Below are 16,950 nucleotides of genomic sequence, written 5' to 3'. Positions count from 1 at the left end.
TGACTTAGTCAAGCCGCGAGCCACCCCTGTTTTGTAAAACCTGACGTTTCACATTCCTCTCTCACTCCAATATAAATACCCCCTTTACCCACAAATGTAAGAGAGCTTCCAGAGAGAATTTTGAGAGAAAAACCCTAAAGAAAAACAAGATTGATTCACCCACAATCTATACATTAGAGTCTCTTCAAATTCCTCAACTCTCTTCCTCTCCATTGTCAAATCCTTGAGAGGCATTTTACCAAACCTGGTTCTCACCATTTTCATTACTGTGAGAGAGCTGTTTGGATTTTTGGGAAACAGTTAGGAATGAACCAATCTTCATTGGTTGATGCTACGGTCTAGTAGCGGAATCCGGGAAGCTAGAAAAGAAAAAGGTTCGGCGCAACCTCGTTGGAACAAGAAACTTGGAGGGCTTAAGTGCACTGGGTAGATTAGGCTTGGAGGGTCTATTGCTGTCCTTGTATCCCAACTATATTTTCTAGTGGATTGTTTACCGCTTGGAGGGCGGCGGAGAGGTTTTACGCCAAGGGCTTCGGTTTCTTCTTCGATAACACATCGCGTGTTGTCTTTGTGTTTGCATCTTCCTTCCTCTTTATCTTTGCCTTTTTATTATCTGTTGTGGGTTAAGATTTTAATTTAGCTTAGATAGTTTTACCAATTCCATATTATAGTTTATGTTAAGTTTCCGCACACTTGTTGTTTGACATAATGCTTGAATTGGTTAAGTTGTAATTTGGGGGTCTAAACGTTCAAAAGTGTTTATACACATATTTGAACTTTCAAAAAAAGGTCCTCCTCTCAATATGGTAGCTACTAGAGCAGAATTTAGCAAGACTTCTTATTTTTGTTGCTTTTTTTTATTTTTATTTATTTTTATTTTTTTTTATTCTAGTTCTTGTAATTTGTTTCCTATATAGGCTTGTTTAAGCCCTTCATTGTACGCTATACTACTTCTTTGCGTTAATAAAAGTTGCTGTTTGTTTTATTCTATGTATTCTTTCTTTCCTGTAATGGTTATGCCGAGAATGGACGTACTACGGTATGATTTTTCTTTTATACTTCGAACGATGCTTAGGGCCGAAATCCCTGTTAATAAAAAGACCTTACCCTGCGCTTATTGAAACTATCCGGCATAATAATGCCGATTTGAACAAATGATACTTAGGGCAGAAACCCATACTAAGAAAAAAGAAAAAGATATTATGATGAGCTTATTAGAGCTGTCTGGCATAATAACGTCGACCCGAGAAAACAATACTTAGGGCCGAAACCCTTACCAAGAAAAAAGATGTTATTATGAACTTATTGGAGCTATCGTGTACAATAAGACCGACCTGAAGATGAGTTGTATACCCCAAACTTGAACGAGATGATGGCTGAATGCTCGATGCCGTGTAGGAAGTAATCATCCGAGGATATATAACCCAAAATGAACAACCCCTGCGGGTCGCTGAGTAATAAGGCGTTTCGCCATCTTCCTAATGACCTTCATAGCCTTAGCCTTTTCTGGTATTTGGTCCGAGGACTGAGCGACTTAGAATTCTCCTTAAGTAGCTGACTTTTCCATAGGTTTGAGTCCGAGGACCATGCAATACCTTGGTTCTGTCCAAAACTTGATTTTTTAAGTAGTTGGTTTCCCCATAGGTTTGAGTCCGAGGACCATACAATACCTTGGTTCTGTCTAAAACTTAGCTTTTTTAAGTAGTTAGTGGAATTAACCCCTCGGCTATGGCGTGGGACCGTGGTTTAGGGGAATTAGCTCCTCGGCCAAGCTCCTAGAACCATCCGCGCTACTGACACTACGAGACATAGCCCCTAGTGGAACTTTATGCTAGGACACTACAATCGGCTGTTGGAAATGATGTGGGGGATTGTCTCAACCCACCGCCTGTGCCAAGACACAAGCCCTTCCCACAGACGACGCCAATTGTAAGGACTCAATTTGTAATGACCCAAAATGATGTTGGGTTCGCACGTAAAAAGGCCCAAACAATATCACTTATAGAGCGTGGGTTTCAAAGGCTAGGCCTTCGTCACCGGACGAGGGTTAGTCGTCTTGTTCGTACAGAATTAGGCCGTGTTCGCTCGAGGAGTCTTTCTCCTTGAGGCGGTCTAGGAGGCTCTGGTTCTTGGCCTTTTTTTCCCAGCCCTCCCATTTCGGATTGCTTGCTTTTCCTTTTATATTAGCCTGTATCCCTTATCCTACGTCCACATGTAGGATCGACTTTCTAAGACTGATACTTATTCCATCAGCCCATACCCAAAGTGGTTGGGGGTGGTTGTAAAAGCTGAAGAGCATGACTTTATCAAGTGCAGAGTATTCAATGGCAGTAATGGCAGCTTTCCCTTTGTCCTTGATCATTATACTATCCAGCGTCCCCTTCTCTATTGACATAGATATTTTAGATTTTTTTTCCAAACTGTTCCTATACCATTCTTGCCCTTTCTCTCAGGGGGACCTCGGATATGCCGAGGACAGAATTATCCTCAGCTATGTCTCAAGACTATTTGGATTTTTATTACACATCCTCGGCTCTATCCCTCCTCGACTCGGGTCTTGGGCCCCAATGTAAAAATGGGTCAGGACCACAAATTATTGGGCCCCACAGTAATAAAGGAACAATCCAAAACACCAAAAAAACGTAAACTAAAAAAAATTTAATAAAATTTAACAATGATTAATTGAACCAATATTAGGATAATTTTTTTTTTGATAATTTATTAAGGTTATTTTCTTTGTAGAAATTATAATTTTGGCCGCCTAAAACATATTATCAAATAAACAATTATTAGCAAAATCTAAGAATTAAATTTTTATACATGCATTGTTATAAAATAATAATAATAAAATTGCAAAAGTTAAAATTTATTACCTATCCAATTATTTTCGTTTGGCTAGCCTTTTCTTTTCTTTAAATAAATGGCATTATAGAGTACCTCTAATACAACTATTAAGAATACTTTGTCCACCATAAATGATTACAAAATAAACAAAAATTAGTAAGGTCTCATAGTTTAACATCTAAATTGAGCACTATAAAAAATCATGCTATATAACAGAATAAATATCAAATTATCCAAATCATGCTATATAATAGAATAATATTATATTTTTATATGCTATATTTAATTCTTTAGAACACAATAAGATAACATTTAACAATAAAAGAGAATTTAAAAAAAAAAAAAAAAAAAACTAAATCACAATTTAAAAAACAAAACTAAATTGCATTAACCCAAAATAGAGTTTTAAAGAATATAAAAAATTATCAACCTAAAGGAGAGATGCAAGAAAAAACAAAAAAATCCACCAAAAAATTTGGAGAGAGAGAGAGAGGGAACCTTTTTTTTTTTTTTTTTTTAGGGAAAACTATGTACAAAATAGAAGAGATAGTAACAAATTTATGGTAAGAGGGTGTGAATAAGAAGAGACAAAAATAAAGGAAGATAAAGGGAAAGAGGAAGAATGATAGTAATGTAGAGGATAGTGGGGAAATGAAAAGGTAAGGGAGGGAGAAAGATTGAAGAAGTAGTGGGGAGATGAAATGGTAAGGGAGAGAGAAAGGTTGGAAAAATGTAAATATTAAAAAAATAAATGTTAAAAACAATTATAAGAATATTGGGAAAAAAAAAATCCCTAAAGCTTGAAAGGCTTCAACGTCTTTTCATTTTTTTTTTTTTTTTCCTTTAAGCTTAAAAGGTTCATACAATACCCTAAAACTGAACTGAAAAGGTTTTGGGTTGGGCTTGATGGTGAAACTAAATAAATAAAAAGTGAGCTGGATTAATTATACAGATTTATTATAAGGTAATAGTGGAAGTAAATAAATAAGTAGTGAGCTGGATTTATTATAGGGTGATAGTGGAAGTAAATAAATAAGTAGTGAACTGCATTTATAGGACTTAAAATTGTAAAAACCATTTTAAAATTGTAGGACAAATTATATTTAAAAAGAAAAAAGAAAAAAAAGAATGACGTGGCATTTGATTTGGCGCAACGTGAGAGCAACAGCATTAAACGCTACGTTTCAGCTTTTAGTAATAATATATAAAATATAGATGCTAAATACACAAACGATTTTACAATATTTTTACAAATTGCTGATGTGGCTATAATAATTTTCAAATAATCATTAATAAATATAAATGTAATGTTAGTGGTGGACCCATATTAGAACTAATAAGAATTTGTCACATCAATAGTTTATAAAAAAGTAATAAAATAGTTTGTGACTGTAGCATTACTTGAAATTTAATAGATGGACCTTATAACGTTATGTAATATATTCACCCAAAATTTTCGTTCAATCAATGATCTATTCAGCTGATGCCTTGTGATTAATTAATGCAAAAGCTTTCATTCATATATTATGAGCAGCTTATCGATAAATTATGAAAGTACATCCTCATCAATAATCATGATGTTTTTCTTTCCACTAAAAAATAATGTGTTTGAGCTTGATGAGAGAGTGTAATTAAAGTGTGTATGTGTGTTTAGCAGTTAGTTTGTAAGCAAAACCACAACATTGCAGTAGTGGACACCCAAAAAATACATTGAAAATTTTATATATATTCTCACGATTCAGCTTGCTTGGGCATACCATAATAAAGAGAAAGATGGAGAATGTTATGTAACTTATGTTTCGTATAAAATTTTCTGAACCTCAAGAGTTTTTCAATTTCCATGCCTAAAGTAAAGGATTTAATTTCTGTTACACACAGTTTGCAGATGGTTATTTTGAAGACATTCGATAAGTATGTGGAAATTTTTTTAAATTTTATTAATCACCTCTATCAAGTATCAAGTCCATGATCTCCAAATCCAATAGTTAATGGAGGAGATCTTTGAATCAGTATATGAATTAGTTAATATGAACGGATATTCCTATGATCTTCATATTATTTGAAGTACTTGCTGCTGTTTGATTTGTTTGTAACTTTTTATATATCTATTGATTATAAATATATAATCAATAAAAACTGAGAGAGAGAGAGAGGGGTCCAATAAAAACTGATGAACAATAAGAAGTTTTTTATTGAGCAGAAAGCCTACTCTGATAGGGAAACTTAATTTGATTCACAGCCCATTATATCATATGAATTTCGAAAATTTAAGTTTTAACTCAATTGAGTCTCAAAAGGACACATTAAATTGCTGTCACAAACAAATACAAATCATTGGATGCTTCAGTGAGAAGCCAATCACCTTTGGAACTATTGTTGGAAATTGGAATAGAAATTCATGTTAACCCAGAAGCTACGTTAATGCAAGTGATATTGAGTGACCTTGACATATTATTGCCCCTAGTTCAATCCAACTTAATGAGACAAGAAGAAAGTCCAAATGCTGACTTTTTCCTCCCAACTGCTCTAGGCACCATGAGCAGTGTTAGAGTTAATGGTCATTGAGTGGAAAGACTTTCAAAATTATTTTCTTGACTTTGAAGTTTCCGCAGGTTCCAAAGTCTTTCTCCTTGAAGTGTCAGTCCATTGGTTTATACTTGTATTTTACTATTGTTGAAGACCAATGCAATGCATATCCAATATTCTTGTTATTAGTCATTACATTGTCTTTCAATCGAAGACCACCATTTCCACCACCATCACGCTACCTTGACATAAGTGAACCATTCTGTGCAATGTCTACACCAGCGGAGTAACCTTCTCTTTCCCTCTTATACATGCACAAACACACAAACATTTCAATGATCACATGCTTATATGACCTTTTATTGATTTGCATGCTAGTTAGTTGAATGTTACACAATGGCTCTTGGTTAATTTTCTTACATAAAAGTAGTGTTAATCATTTTATGCAAGAAAATAAAAATTTCTTTCTTTTCTTCAATCTATAATCTTATTTTCTTGTGGATTTCATTCCAAACCAACCAGATGACCCTCAGTCTAATAATAATGTATATTAATTTGAGTTGGTTCAGAAGCATGCAATATCTCTTGCCCTTGCTGCAAGTTATGTATCTATTTGGTCATGTTAGTTTCTGACTATCTACTTTTGGACTCATTAAAAAAAATTTAAACCGGCTCTTGATTTTATATCAAGGCTTGCAATTTTGATACTTCACGAATTTCTATAACCTCTTTGCAACTTAAACAGCTGATTTTTCACAAATTGTTTCAGATACTATCGATCTCTCCCACCTGTAAGCAAGTTCTATGGAGTGGCATGCTTGATGGCCACATCTGCTCTCTATCTGGATCTTTATAATCCTTACAATATAGCATTATTTTATGGCCTTGCACTAAAACGTTTTCAGGTAAACAAGTTCAGTTGCCAAATTTGTCCAATCTGTAGTAATTCATGAGATTAAATTCATTTTGCTCATTTTGTTTCGCAAAGAGCAGGTCGTAATAAGTTAAAATTTGAGGGTTCATTCTCTGCCTATGTCTGATTGTAAATGTTTTTATATAGTGCAGGCTTGGAGGCTTATTACGAATTTCTTCTTTCTTGGGCCATTTTCATTTTCCTTTGCCTTTCGTCTGTTAATGATGTAAGATATCTGACTCTATCTACCCTCTGAAACCATATCATATTACATTTACTATGAAATTTGGGTAAAGGTGGTAAGAAAGAATGTTTTGGAAAAACAATTGTTAATTAAAATTATCCAATAGATAAGATATCAGGCTTTAAATGATGATCCACATTTGTATTGAGCCATTATTCATCCAATTGATGCCTGTACATACATATCTTTTTCAGTCCCTATCATTCACTTATGATCATTGACTTTCAAGATTAAAAGTTATCCAAGGTTTACAATCTGTAGACTATGTTCCAAAGTGATATTGAAAATTTGAAATACTTTGTCATGCCGATTTTCATAGAGCAAGATATGGTGTTTCACTCGAGAGAGGACCCTTTGACAAGAGAACAGCAGACTATGTATGGATGTTTGTCTTTGGAGCCCTATCACTTCTTGTAAGTAAGAAAAAATCATCTTATATTTATAGTTTTTTTCCCCAGTAACATTAACTTAACTATGAGCATGTATGCTAATTGGTGGTAAAATTTGGGTATACTGATCTGCCATATGATTTACCAAATGCTGCAACATGAATTTATCAGACAGCTTTTAGCTCTATGGTGGAAAAATAAGGAAGCATTGGGGTTGGAAACCTGTTGTTTCTTTTCTAATGACAAACTGAGTAACTGTCAAGGAAAGAACAGAAAAATAGGGACAAACTGAGTAACTGTCAAGGAAAGAACAGAAAAATAGGGTGTCAAGCAGGTTTGTCAAGAGATGCCAGATATATTTGGTGAACTAGTAAAAATTGAAATAATATGTTTGGAGATGTAGAATTCCAAAAGTATAAGTACCTAATAAATAATTATAGATGATACAACTCTTTCCCAATTTAGATTTGAATTTTGCAATTTGTATGGAGAATGATTATGCAAAATCAAGAAATCCAGTGGCATAGATGATAAATCCTTCTATATTTATTTGACAAACATTATTTGTGAAAATTTAGAAGAAATTTCCTCACAAAATATGTTAACACAATATCAAAACAGGTGAACCAAAATCCCCCATACTAATCAATATATCATGAAAATAATGACAATTGTGTTACTTGATCTTAGGTGATGGCTGCTGTTCCATATCTATGGTCTCCATTCTTGGGAGGTTCCTTAGTATTTATGCTTGTCTATGTTTGGAGCCGTGAGTTCCCAAATGCACGAATAAGCATTTATGGTCTTGTGTCATTGAAGGTACGCTTCTAGCAGTTTTGTTTTAATCTCTCTCCACTGTCCTGTTTTAGATATCCTAGCATTTGTAAAAGTATAAGCTTGCGACTGCTTTTCTTTATATACACTTTGAAATTATACCTCCTTGTTTCTGTAACATTTAATATGAGTCTACTTAGTGTTCTATAAAATAAGTTGATATCTAGAACTTGCAATATCTGCAGCACCATGCTATAAAGTTCAATGTGCATCTAGATTATCATTCAAAGAAGGATTGGGACAACATTTGTAACTTCATTTCTACGTTTTCCTGCACAACCAATTGGCTGCATATAAAATTTTCTCTTGCTCTTTTTTGCCTTACTTGTTACTATCTCTTTTTCATTTTCTTCTTTAATTACTATTTTTGTACCAATGCAGTTGGAGTGTGAACGAGCAAAAAAGGGAAATGAATATTTTTATGAATGAATTGCTGTACTTTTGGTTCTTGTAGATTTTATTATTAGAGGCCCTTAAAAATGCATCATGAGTGAGGTATGCCCCATAAAGAGGAACCACCTTGAAGAAGTTAACCAATGAAAAAATATGGTCTCTCAAATTTTGCCTGGTTAACCTTGAAATCATGGAGTTGCAGTCCCAATTAAGTGTGCTCACTATTTTTGGCCTGTATTTTATTTTGTTTAGTGTCACCAAACTTTCCATCAATACTTCTACCCATAATTATAAATAATGAAGTCTATTTTCTCAAGGTTTTTTTTTTGTGGTAGTTCCAAGCATTCAAGTAGAATATTTCTTTAAGTTATATCTTATGTACAATTGTACTCCCTGCCATTGTCTGCCTCTGGCTTTGCGTTATGCAATAGAGTAAACATAACAAAGGCTATTCATGACATTTATGACGTTTATTATATATTCAGCAATTGAAAGGAATCTAAGAGGCTGGTTATTTATTTTAACTGTAGGGATTCTATCTTCCTTGGGCAATGCTAGCACTCAGTTTGATACTCGGAAATTCTTTGAAGACAGACATTCTAGGGATGGTTGCAGGACATTTATATTACTTCCTAACAGTGCTTCATCCTCTTGCTGGGGGGAAATTCATCTTGAAGACCCCTCTTTGGGTGTATCCTTTCTATTGTTTTTATTTATTTTAACAGTGCATTTAACTTATATTCGAAACCTCTTAAACCTCATTCTCATGAATTTCTTTCACTTTTCTGGTAGGATTTATAGATATTTGAATTGTCATAATTTGAAATTGTATTTCTCCATAAACTCGTGGAGAATTTCACAACTCCCACTAACAGACCAATGTGTCTGTGTTCCTGTATGTCAAGGACGCAGCAAGTTTTGAACCATAAACCATTATATTTTGGAGACTCGAAAAAATGCATGATAAACAAAGATGTTTGATGCACACATCACCTTGTTACATAACCACTAGCTACATAGCAAATTAGGCTTCTTGTTTCATCATTCACATGTTCTTGATACGGACAAGATCAAATGGAGGATATGAAAGACATTCACTTAAAAGGTAAAGCAAATTATTTTCCAAATTTACATGAAATACAATGAAAAGACTTGGACTTGACCTAACCTAAGTGACAGACTCAAAGGTATTAGGTGCAGTGGCAGCAGTAGAGAACAAGTGGGGTGGAAGATGAAGAGAGGAAAGGTCTAATAGAACTTCCAGTATACGGCCTATCCCAATTCCTTGTGTGAGGATTCTACATTGTCCAAGTTTACATAATTGAGGTAGTGAGGGTGGAACAACTAGAATAGATTTATAGGTTGTGTTTGAGCTGTCTTCTTGCATGTTTCTACATATTATCAATTCCTTGATTTTACTGTCAAGTGTGGGAAGTGAATCACAATGTCAGAGATGCTCGAACAGGATCATAATCATCATCAAGTGCCATCACAAATTGTGTTTGAGGATAGGAATCACGATACTAGAGGAATCTCTTGACATCCTTGAAACTATCCCGTTTTAGCTCAAAAGAAATTAGTTTGATTCTGAATGTTAGACATTTATGAATTAAATTTAGCAATAGATTGGTTGCATGCAATGAATAGTGGTCATGTATTGATATTGATGAACAAGAACAGTTGTTTGACAGCGCTGCGCTAGGAAGTTCCATATGTCATGTGCAGTCTCTAACCATCGGAGTAAAGTAATGTTCCGATTTGTCTTGTTTAGGAACTTCTCTATTAATATATCTCCATAAGAGACACCCTTTGATGGATCTTTTCATAGCATAGGCCCATTGACTGTAGTTTTGGCTATCAAGAATCAAGGAAATTGGGTATCTGGTTTCGTTTTGTTCCATGTAGACTGCTCTAATAGAAAAAAAGATTAATGATTCAAATTCTACATGGAAAGTCGAGTATACATCAAAGATTATTTATTTATTAAAATAAAAAAAAATAAAAAAAATCCTAGTCTAACCCTATTCTAGTCCTAGTAGGATCAGGTCACTTATCCTGCAAGTACAAGCTTACAAAAGTGTGGAGTTCACAATAAGTTTGGGCCCTTGGGCACTAATAGATCTAACACTGGTTTACCTTAGTTTTTTGCACTATAGCAGATTTTATATCATGAAATAATTAAGCATAGCCAACATCCTGATCTGTGATTTTTTTCTTCTGGCAAAGATTTGAGGTTATATAATGAAAAAAGAAATTTGAGAAAAATACCAATTGGGACAAATATTTGGGCATCAACTATTTTATTGAAGGTTAGAGACTTGTTGTGAAATAATTGTATTATCCTTAATGACTTTCCAGTCACAAATTAGTTGCATTTTGGGGTAAGGGAACACAAATGAATACCCCAGTGCAGCGTGATCCATCTGCCGGAGTTGCATTCCGAGGAAGAAGCTACCGTCTCAACAGAAATGGACCAAGCCCTACAGAGCAAGCAGAGACAGATAGTCCTGCACAGGCACAGCAGCCCAACCAGGGTGATGGAGTTGCTTTCCGAGGCAGAAGCCATCGTCTTAACGGCCGTTAGAGGTAATATTCATTAGCTAATATTGAATAACATGTAAACCAAATTCTAACTGAATTACGTTAGATGATTACTGGTATGATCATGTGAATTGGGAATTCGTATATGTTTGCAGCAGGACTGCTGAATTCAATATTAGGCTCCACCAAGAGGTAGATCCCATCTAACATTGTGTCACAAGATGCAATTATGTGTTCAGCAGCCAGAGTGAGTAGCCTTAACACACTGGAGGCCTTGCTTTTGCAGCGTACTATTGAAAATGTCATATCTATTAAGTACTTTTTTGTGTTACATCTTAGATGATTAGTTTTTCAATGAACATGAGAATATCGTGTTGTATTTAATACCAACTTTTTTTTTGTAATAAAGAGGAAGATTCTAACTAATGACTTCTGCTCCATGATAGGGATTTCCAGTTTATTGTATTATCCGTTATGATTAATCATACAGGGAATATTAAGATTCTAACTAGTAATTTCAGCTGTATGAAACTTGGTTCCCAGCTTATTGTGCTATAACGTATGATTAATCATACTTCTATTTCTAAGAATGAAAAGTTCATATTTCTTAGTGAAGATCAAGGAGCCATCAGCAGCAACAAATAGCTGCTTTGTTTTCAACTGAGTGAATTTGGTTGAAGCACAATCTTGTGCATTAAAGTGGTTGCCCTACTTTGTGACTTATATTGGTCATTTTGACTTTCAGACACTAATGGAAATGCTTTGAGCCTTTTGAGTCTTCTAACCCCAATAGCAGCTTCACGGGTCAAGGAAGAGTTCAGAGCTTAAGCCATTGGGAAGTCTTGAAAATAAAGTTCCATAGTAAAAGAAAGGCCAAAATGGCCGAATACCACTGTTTATCAAAATATATATCAATCTACCATTGTTTTGAAAATATGCAGGGATCTACCACTTTTTGGATATTCGACTTTAAGGAAATCGAGTTTCCCATGGTACTCGAATTCTACGAACTCAAGTTCCACTTCAGTTTGCCATTGTGGCAGCGGCTGAGCTGGAATTTTATTAATTAAAAATGTCACCTTGAACTCAAGCTTGGGGAACTCGAGTTATATGTTGACATAACTCGAGGACTTGATCATTGAGTATTATAATAAGAAAACTACACAGTACTCAAGTTCATTAAACTCAAGTACTATCTAAGTATATACTCAAGTCCTCTAAACTCAAGTAGTATGTATATAACTAAAACACAAACCCCATATCTGTGAGTAGTTCTATAGCTCAGTTTCTTCCTCTGATCTCACCTGAAACACAAATTTCACATCTGTGACTTAGTTTGTCTCCTGTCAACAAATTTGATCCATCGGATTTAAATTTTGTTGACAACCTTGATGCAAATATGTAGTTGATGCAAAAATCAATTTTTTGCGAAATATGTGGGGATCTACCAAACAATCCATTATGATTTAATAGAAAAAGTACGATTTTGAAGTGGCCATTGGATTTAATTTATTTTTTGTTGTTAACGTTGATGCAAATGTTCAGTATTGGTGAAAAAAAAATTTTCAGGTTATTTGGAGGATGTATTCAGTTCAAGTTTGAATGTTTATAGGTGAGAACTAATTTTTCATATTACTGAATAAACATCATTTGTCATTTAAATAATTTAACTTTAATTTGGACGTATATAACTTAGTGTTATGCTGGAAAATTTGACTATTGTTTTAATTAGTGGATAACATTAAAATGCAACTCAACAAGACATAAATAATAAAAGATAAGTTCCCATAAATTCTCCATGCAAAATGCAAATGACAATGGATAGAACCTTGTAGAAGGTATTGTCGTAGTCAGCACAATGACTGTTTACAAAATTTCAGCTTGCATGATCACCTTTTTGTTACACATCGAAAACAACGTCTTATGTTGGTAGGTAGAAATTTTTGGAAATCATCGTTGTTTGAATCTAAGAAGTCTGAAATATCTTCGTCATCATCTAAGTTTGTAATTTCGTTAATGGACTTGATGGCTCGCTCTTGTGCTTTTCCCTTAAGATGTTTTCTAGCCTTTTGGATTGCGTGGAAACAGTCTATCCTCTGCTACATTTGATTTTTCTCCCTTTCAAGGCATGCAAACACATTTGTTGATTCCTCTCTAGGTAACTCCGCCAAACGTGCCTTTGGAACTCTTAACCCATGCCACCTACAATACACCTCCAACTCACATCTTTTCTCGTACAACTTTGACCATAGCTATTCTTCTGTGGTTGCTTCTACGATGGTGTTATCTGCACCTAGTTGTCTAGGTTTGCTGACCATGATGTGACTAACGCTACCAAGTCTATCATACGTGCATATTGGAGCATTAACAAAATCTCTCTTCCTTCCAACCAATGTTAGCCCATAGTGGTCAGTGTATGTCTGTAGTAGTGGCACTAATGACATTTTTGATGATGCACACATGGAAGTAGATCCAAACTTTTTTCTGACTACACGATGTGATTTTGAAGAGCTAGAACTCATTTCCAATTCAAGCTTCGTTGTTGGTGGGTTTGAAACAAACTATTTACGTATTCAGTGAATTTATGAGCACATCTTATAGTCGTTAGCACCAAAGTGTTTGTGTTTTCATGTCAATTAGGGGTGGTAGGGACATGTTATAAGGATGTCATGTCTATGAATAACGACATATTTTATTAGACCAACCAAACTTTGTCATGTAATGGCACATGAACCTTTACTTCATTTCACATGTCACACATTGCCTCGTATTGAGTTTGGCATGTAATGCCACGTGAACCTATAATTCATTACTCATGTCACACTGGGCATTGTGGAGAGGGTATCTTACATGTCATGTGTACCATTAACAACAAACAATAATCAAGTACGGACTTTGTCATGTAATGCCTCGTGAACCTTTACGTAATTTCTTATCCCACACAATCTACAATGATCCAACAGAGGCAAACAACCGTATTAACCATACAATTAGAAAAAAAGTGTAAAGAATGGGAACGATACATAATACAAATACGTATCTCTACTCTAAAAAGTGTTACTCCAAACTAAAAAAGTGCAAGCGAATTATAAGTATAACAACTACATGCATTCCCAACAAAGGTACAATACCTAATTTGGCCGTAACGAAGCAAGTGACATACGATAGGCGCTCAAGACGTGCATTGCATGTTCTATGGTGCACTTAGCCCCTTTCCATCTAGCAAACACCACATACAAAACCTTATGTTACTTACACAATCCCCATGCGGAAAAGTAGTGCGTATGTAAACAATAAGTATACAAAAGCTACATACCTAATAGCCAGTGGACCTAGGGGCAGTGCCTGGTGTGGATGCCTCATCACTAGGCATATTTGCGGGAACCTAGCATATGCCCACAACTATACCAATAGCAGTGCATCCCCAATTTGCTTGTCTTTCTTCTCTAATGCCTTACACAAGTGTTTATATAGCTAACATAGTGCTGCACTATCCCAATTATACTTCTTGCCATTACTAATTGGATTCAAGAATTGCAAATACATGACTAAGATCTGTTTGCTGGACTTGTCCATAAACAGCATACCACCCAATAGCAGCATCATGTAATATCGAGCGTAGTGCTACACTCGCAAGTCAATGGAATCAATCGAGAGAGGGTCGCTAAACTGTGACTCAAGCCAAGATGCTTCTAACCTCGCTCCACACAGCACTGCCATGTTATCATTGGCACTGGGTTCTTTGACCAGAGGCCTATAGCCTAGCAAATCGAAGCATAAGTTGCCCCAGTCTGACATATGGGTAATCCCCACCACTGGAAAACTATCTACAGGTACTCCCATTATAACCTCCATGTCTTATAGCGTGATTGTCATCTCACCGTGGGGCAAGTGGAATGAGTGTGTCTCTGGCCGCCATTTCTCCACCAACGCCATGCATGATCGAGCTCTATATTTGGGACCCAAAGTAGCCCATCTAACCTTGCATCTGTGATATAAGCGGCAACCTGTGGATCTAACCCACCTTCGGGCACACCACTGAATCAGTGACGACAAGTTAGTACACCTGGCAATTCCTACAAATAGAGAAATATTGTATTAATATAGCATTTTATAACAACATAATAATTACACTTCAAACTTAAATGCCAACGCTAGGGATATTTTTTAAAATGGATATGTAATTGTATGGCACAAGGGTCCTTAGGCCCACTTGTGCCATGAACTTCAACCCTACAGTATGGCCTATGGTTCCAACCCCTTTGACCAAAGTTGGGCCCTAGGCCCGTTGAGGCCATGGGCCTGGGATCCATGCCACTGTGCTTGAACCAAGGCCCATTGGGCATGCAATCTTAAACTTTACACCTATTGGTTCATAGTCAAAGACCTGCCCAGCCAACACATCTTAGCCAGGAACGTGATTGCTCGAGGATATTATATCTCAGCTGCTTGGTATTGCCCTGGGGAATATCGCTGCTGAACGTCCCTCTTAAGATGGGAAACAGTTCCAAAGCCACTACTCCCACTCCCACCTAAACACCCACTTAAAGGCAAGGGAATTGGACCTTCATGCCCACTAATAACCTAGAGTAATCATAACCCCTTCACTAATCTCAAGCTATAAATAAGAGATGAGAATGAGGAAGAGGGGGGGTTGGATGGTACAAAAGAAAAAGGAGAGTAGAGAGAGAGAGAGAGAGAGCATCAAGAGAGCAGTAGGTGAGAAAGGAAAGGAATTCACAGGCTTGCATTGTTGGGTCTTTGTGCTAGGAACTACCCAAGGTAGGAAATCCAAAGCTCGCATCACAAATAGACTGTGAGCCCAAGTGAGGGCCAACCCATCAACCTCATTTTTTGCGTGCACAATAATAATAAGAAAAATCTTTGTATTATATAACTTGAGTATGATTTTGGACAAGTGCATACCTCGCCTTCTAAAGGACCATCCTAAAGCCAACTTGAATGATGCTTAGGCTGCCTCATTAGGACAGTACGCCCACGGGGTCTCGCTGGATGTGTGTTCGTATCTAGCATAAATTAATATCATAATAGAACTATTGCAAAAATGGATTTAATTGGACATGAATGGAACAGTTAATTTGAAGTACTAAAGACAATCCCACTAAGGTATAAAAGTAGCAACATGCACATACTGACTAAGGAAATCCTAGCATAGAGGTTATCGTCGCAACTTGCTGAAATTTCATGGTATTTATATGTAAGAACTAGTTGCAATTACGTACTTATCACTGCAATTCATAAATTTGCAAATGAGAGTAGCTATAATTTAAAGTAAAGATAAAATACATTTAGACCTGATTACACTTCCTTTTACTATTGATTCCGTTTTTGTTTTTCATAGTACTAACAAGATTTTCAATGAATTTTCAATAAAGGCGTACAACATGCAAAACACATATATTGAACTCCATACATAGACAAATACATCATAGACCATTTTGTTTTTCAAACTGATTTTTTAAACCAAGCAAAAATTGCATACATAGACATTAAGCCCAAAAATTTAGCTTACTCAAAATAAGCTCATTGTCCTCTTTTTCTATTTCACATTCCTAGCAACTAGACTCCTCCATATTTGGTAATATAAAAAATCTCGAACTCTACAATTTAATAATAGACTAATTTTCTAGAAAACCAAACAAAAACCCCACACAGAATTGAGTTCAATACAACAAAAAGTAAACTAATCCCATACAAATAAAAATGTCATACACTTGTTTCTCCTTTTTTTTATAATTTATCATTCTCAATATACAATGATATTTACCATCCAAATAAAAACTTCACACATAACAAAACTCATTACAACAAAAAGTATACTTATCTCACACAAACCAAATCATCATACATCTATTTATCTTTCTTTGCCATTTTTTGATTTATATAAACCAATCACCTTTAATTGATTAAAACAAACAAACAAACCCTCCAACTTCACAATCTACTAATAGACTAGCTATACCAAACGAAAGCTTCACACATAACCAAACTCATTACAACAAAAGTAAGCTCATCTCACATCCCTAGCCAACCATATTTCTCTAATATAAACACATAAAAGGAATGTAATCGTAAGTAAAGAAAACAACCAATACTCATGAACTAAAAAGTATCCAACATTTTCAAATTTTATTTTCTAATTTAGGGTAAATAGAAGTTTGTCTTAATACAAAGTCATTGAATATGAACATTATGTAATTCAATTTATCAAATGGACAAAATCCCAAAACTCAAAACCCTAACTC

General features: G+C 35.3%; 1 protein-coding gene across 2 annotated transcripts; it reads left to right on the top strand.

Annotated features, from left to right (window-relative positions):
• The first annotated feature begins 5,553 nt into the window (after positions 1-5,553).
• Positions 5,554-11,170, top strand: LOC115960807 (derlin-1-like). Of its 2 annotated transcripts, none has more exons than XM_031079798.1 (8): positions 5,554-5,656; positions 6,140-6,275; positions 6,436-6,509; positions 6,847-6,940; positions 7,607-7,735; positions 8,674-8,834; positions 10,502-10,729; positions 10,843-11,170. In XM_031079798.1, exons 1-7 carry the CDS (start codon positions 5,640-5,642, stop codon positions 10,725-10,727), a joined length of 837 nt encoding a protein of 278 aa, XP_030935658.1. In that variant the 5' UTR covers positions 5,554-5,639; the 3' UTR covers positions 10,728-10,729; positions 10,843-11,170. The 2 variants fall into 2 exon arrangements, with proteins under 2 accessions (XP_030935658.1, XP_030935657.1); XM_031079797.1 differs by having other exon boundaries at positions 10,840-11,170.
• Positions 11,171-16,950: the final 5,780 nt, after the last annotated feature.

This window comes from Quercus lobata, chromosome 9, assembly GCF_001633185.2.
Source record: "Quercus lobata isolate SW786 chromosome 9, ValleyOak3.0 Primary Assembly, whole genome shotgun sequence".
In the NCBI taxonomy this organism is placed as follows: domain Eukaryota; kingdom Viridiplantae; phylum Streptophyta; class Magnoliopsida; order Fagales; family Fagaceae; genus Quercus; species Quercus lobata.
The sequence above is the reverse complement of the archived record's forward strand: the minus strand, read 5'-3'. Positions and strand labels throughout refer to the sequence as shown.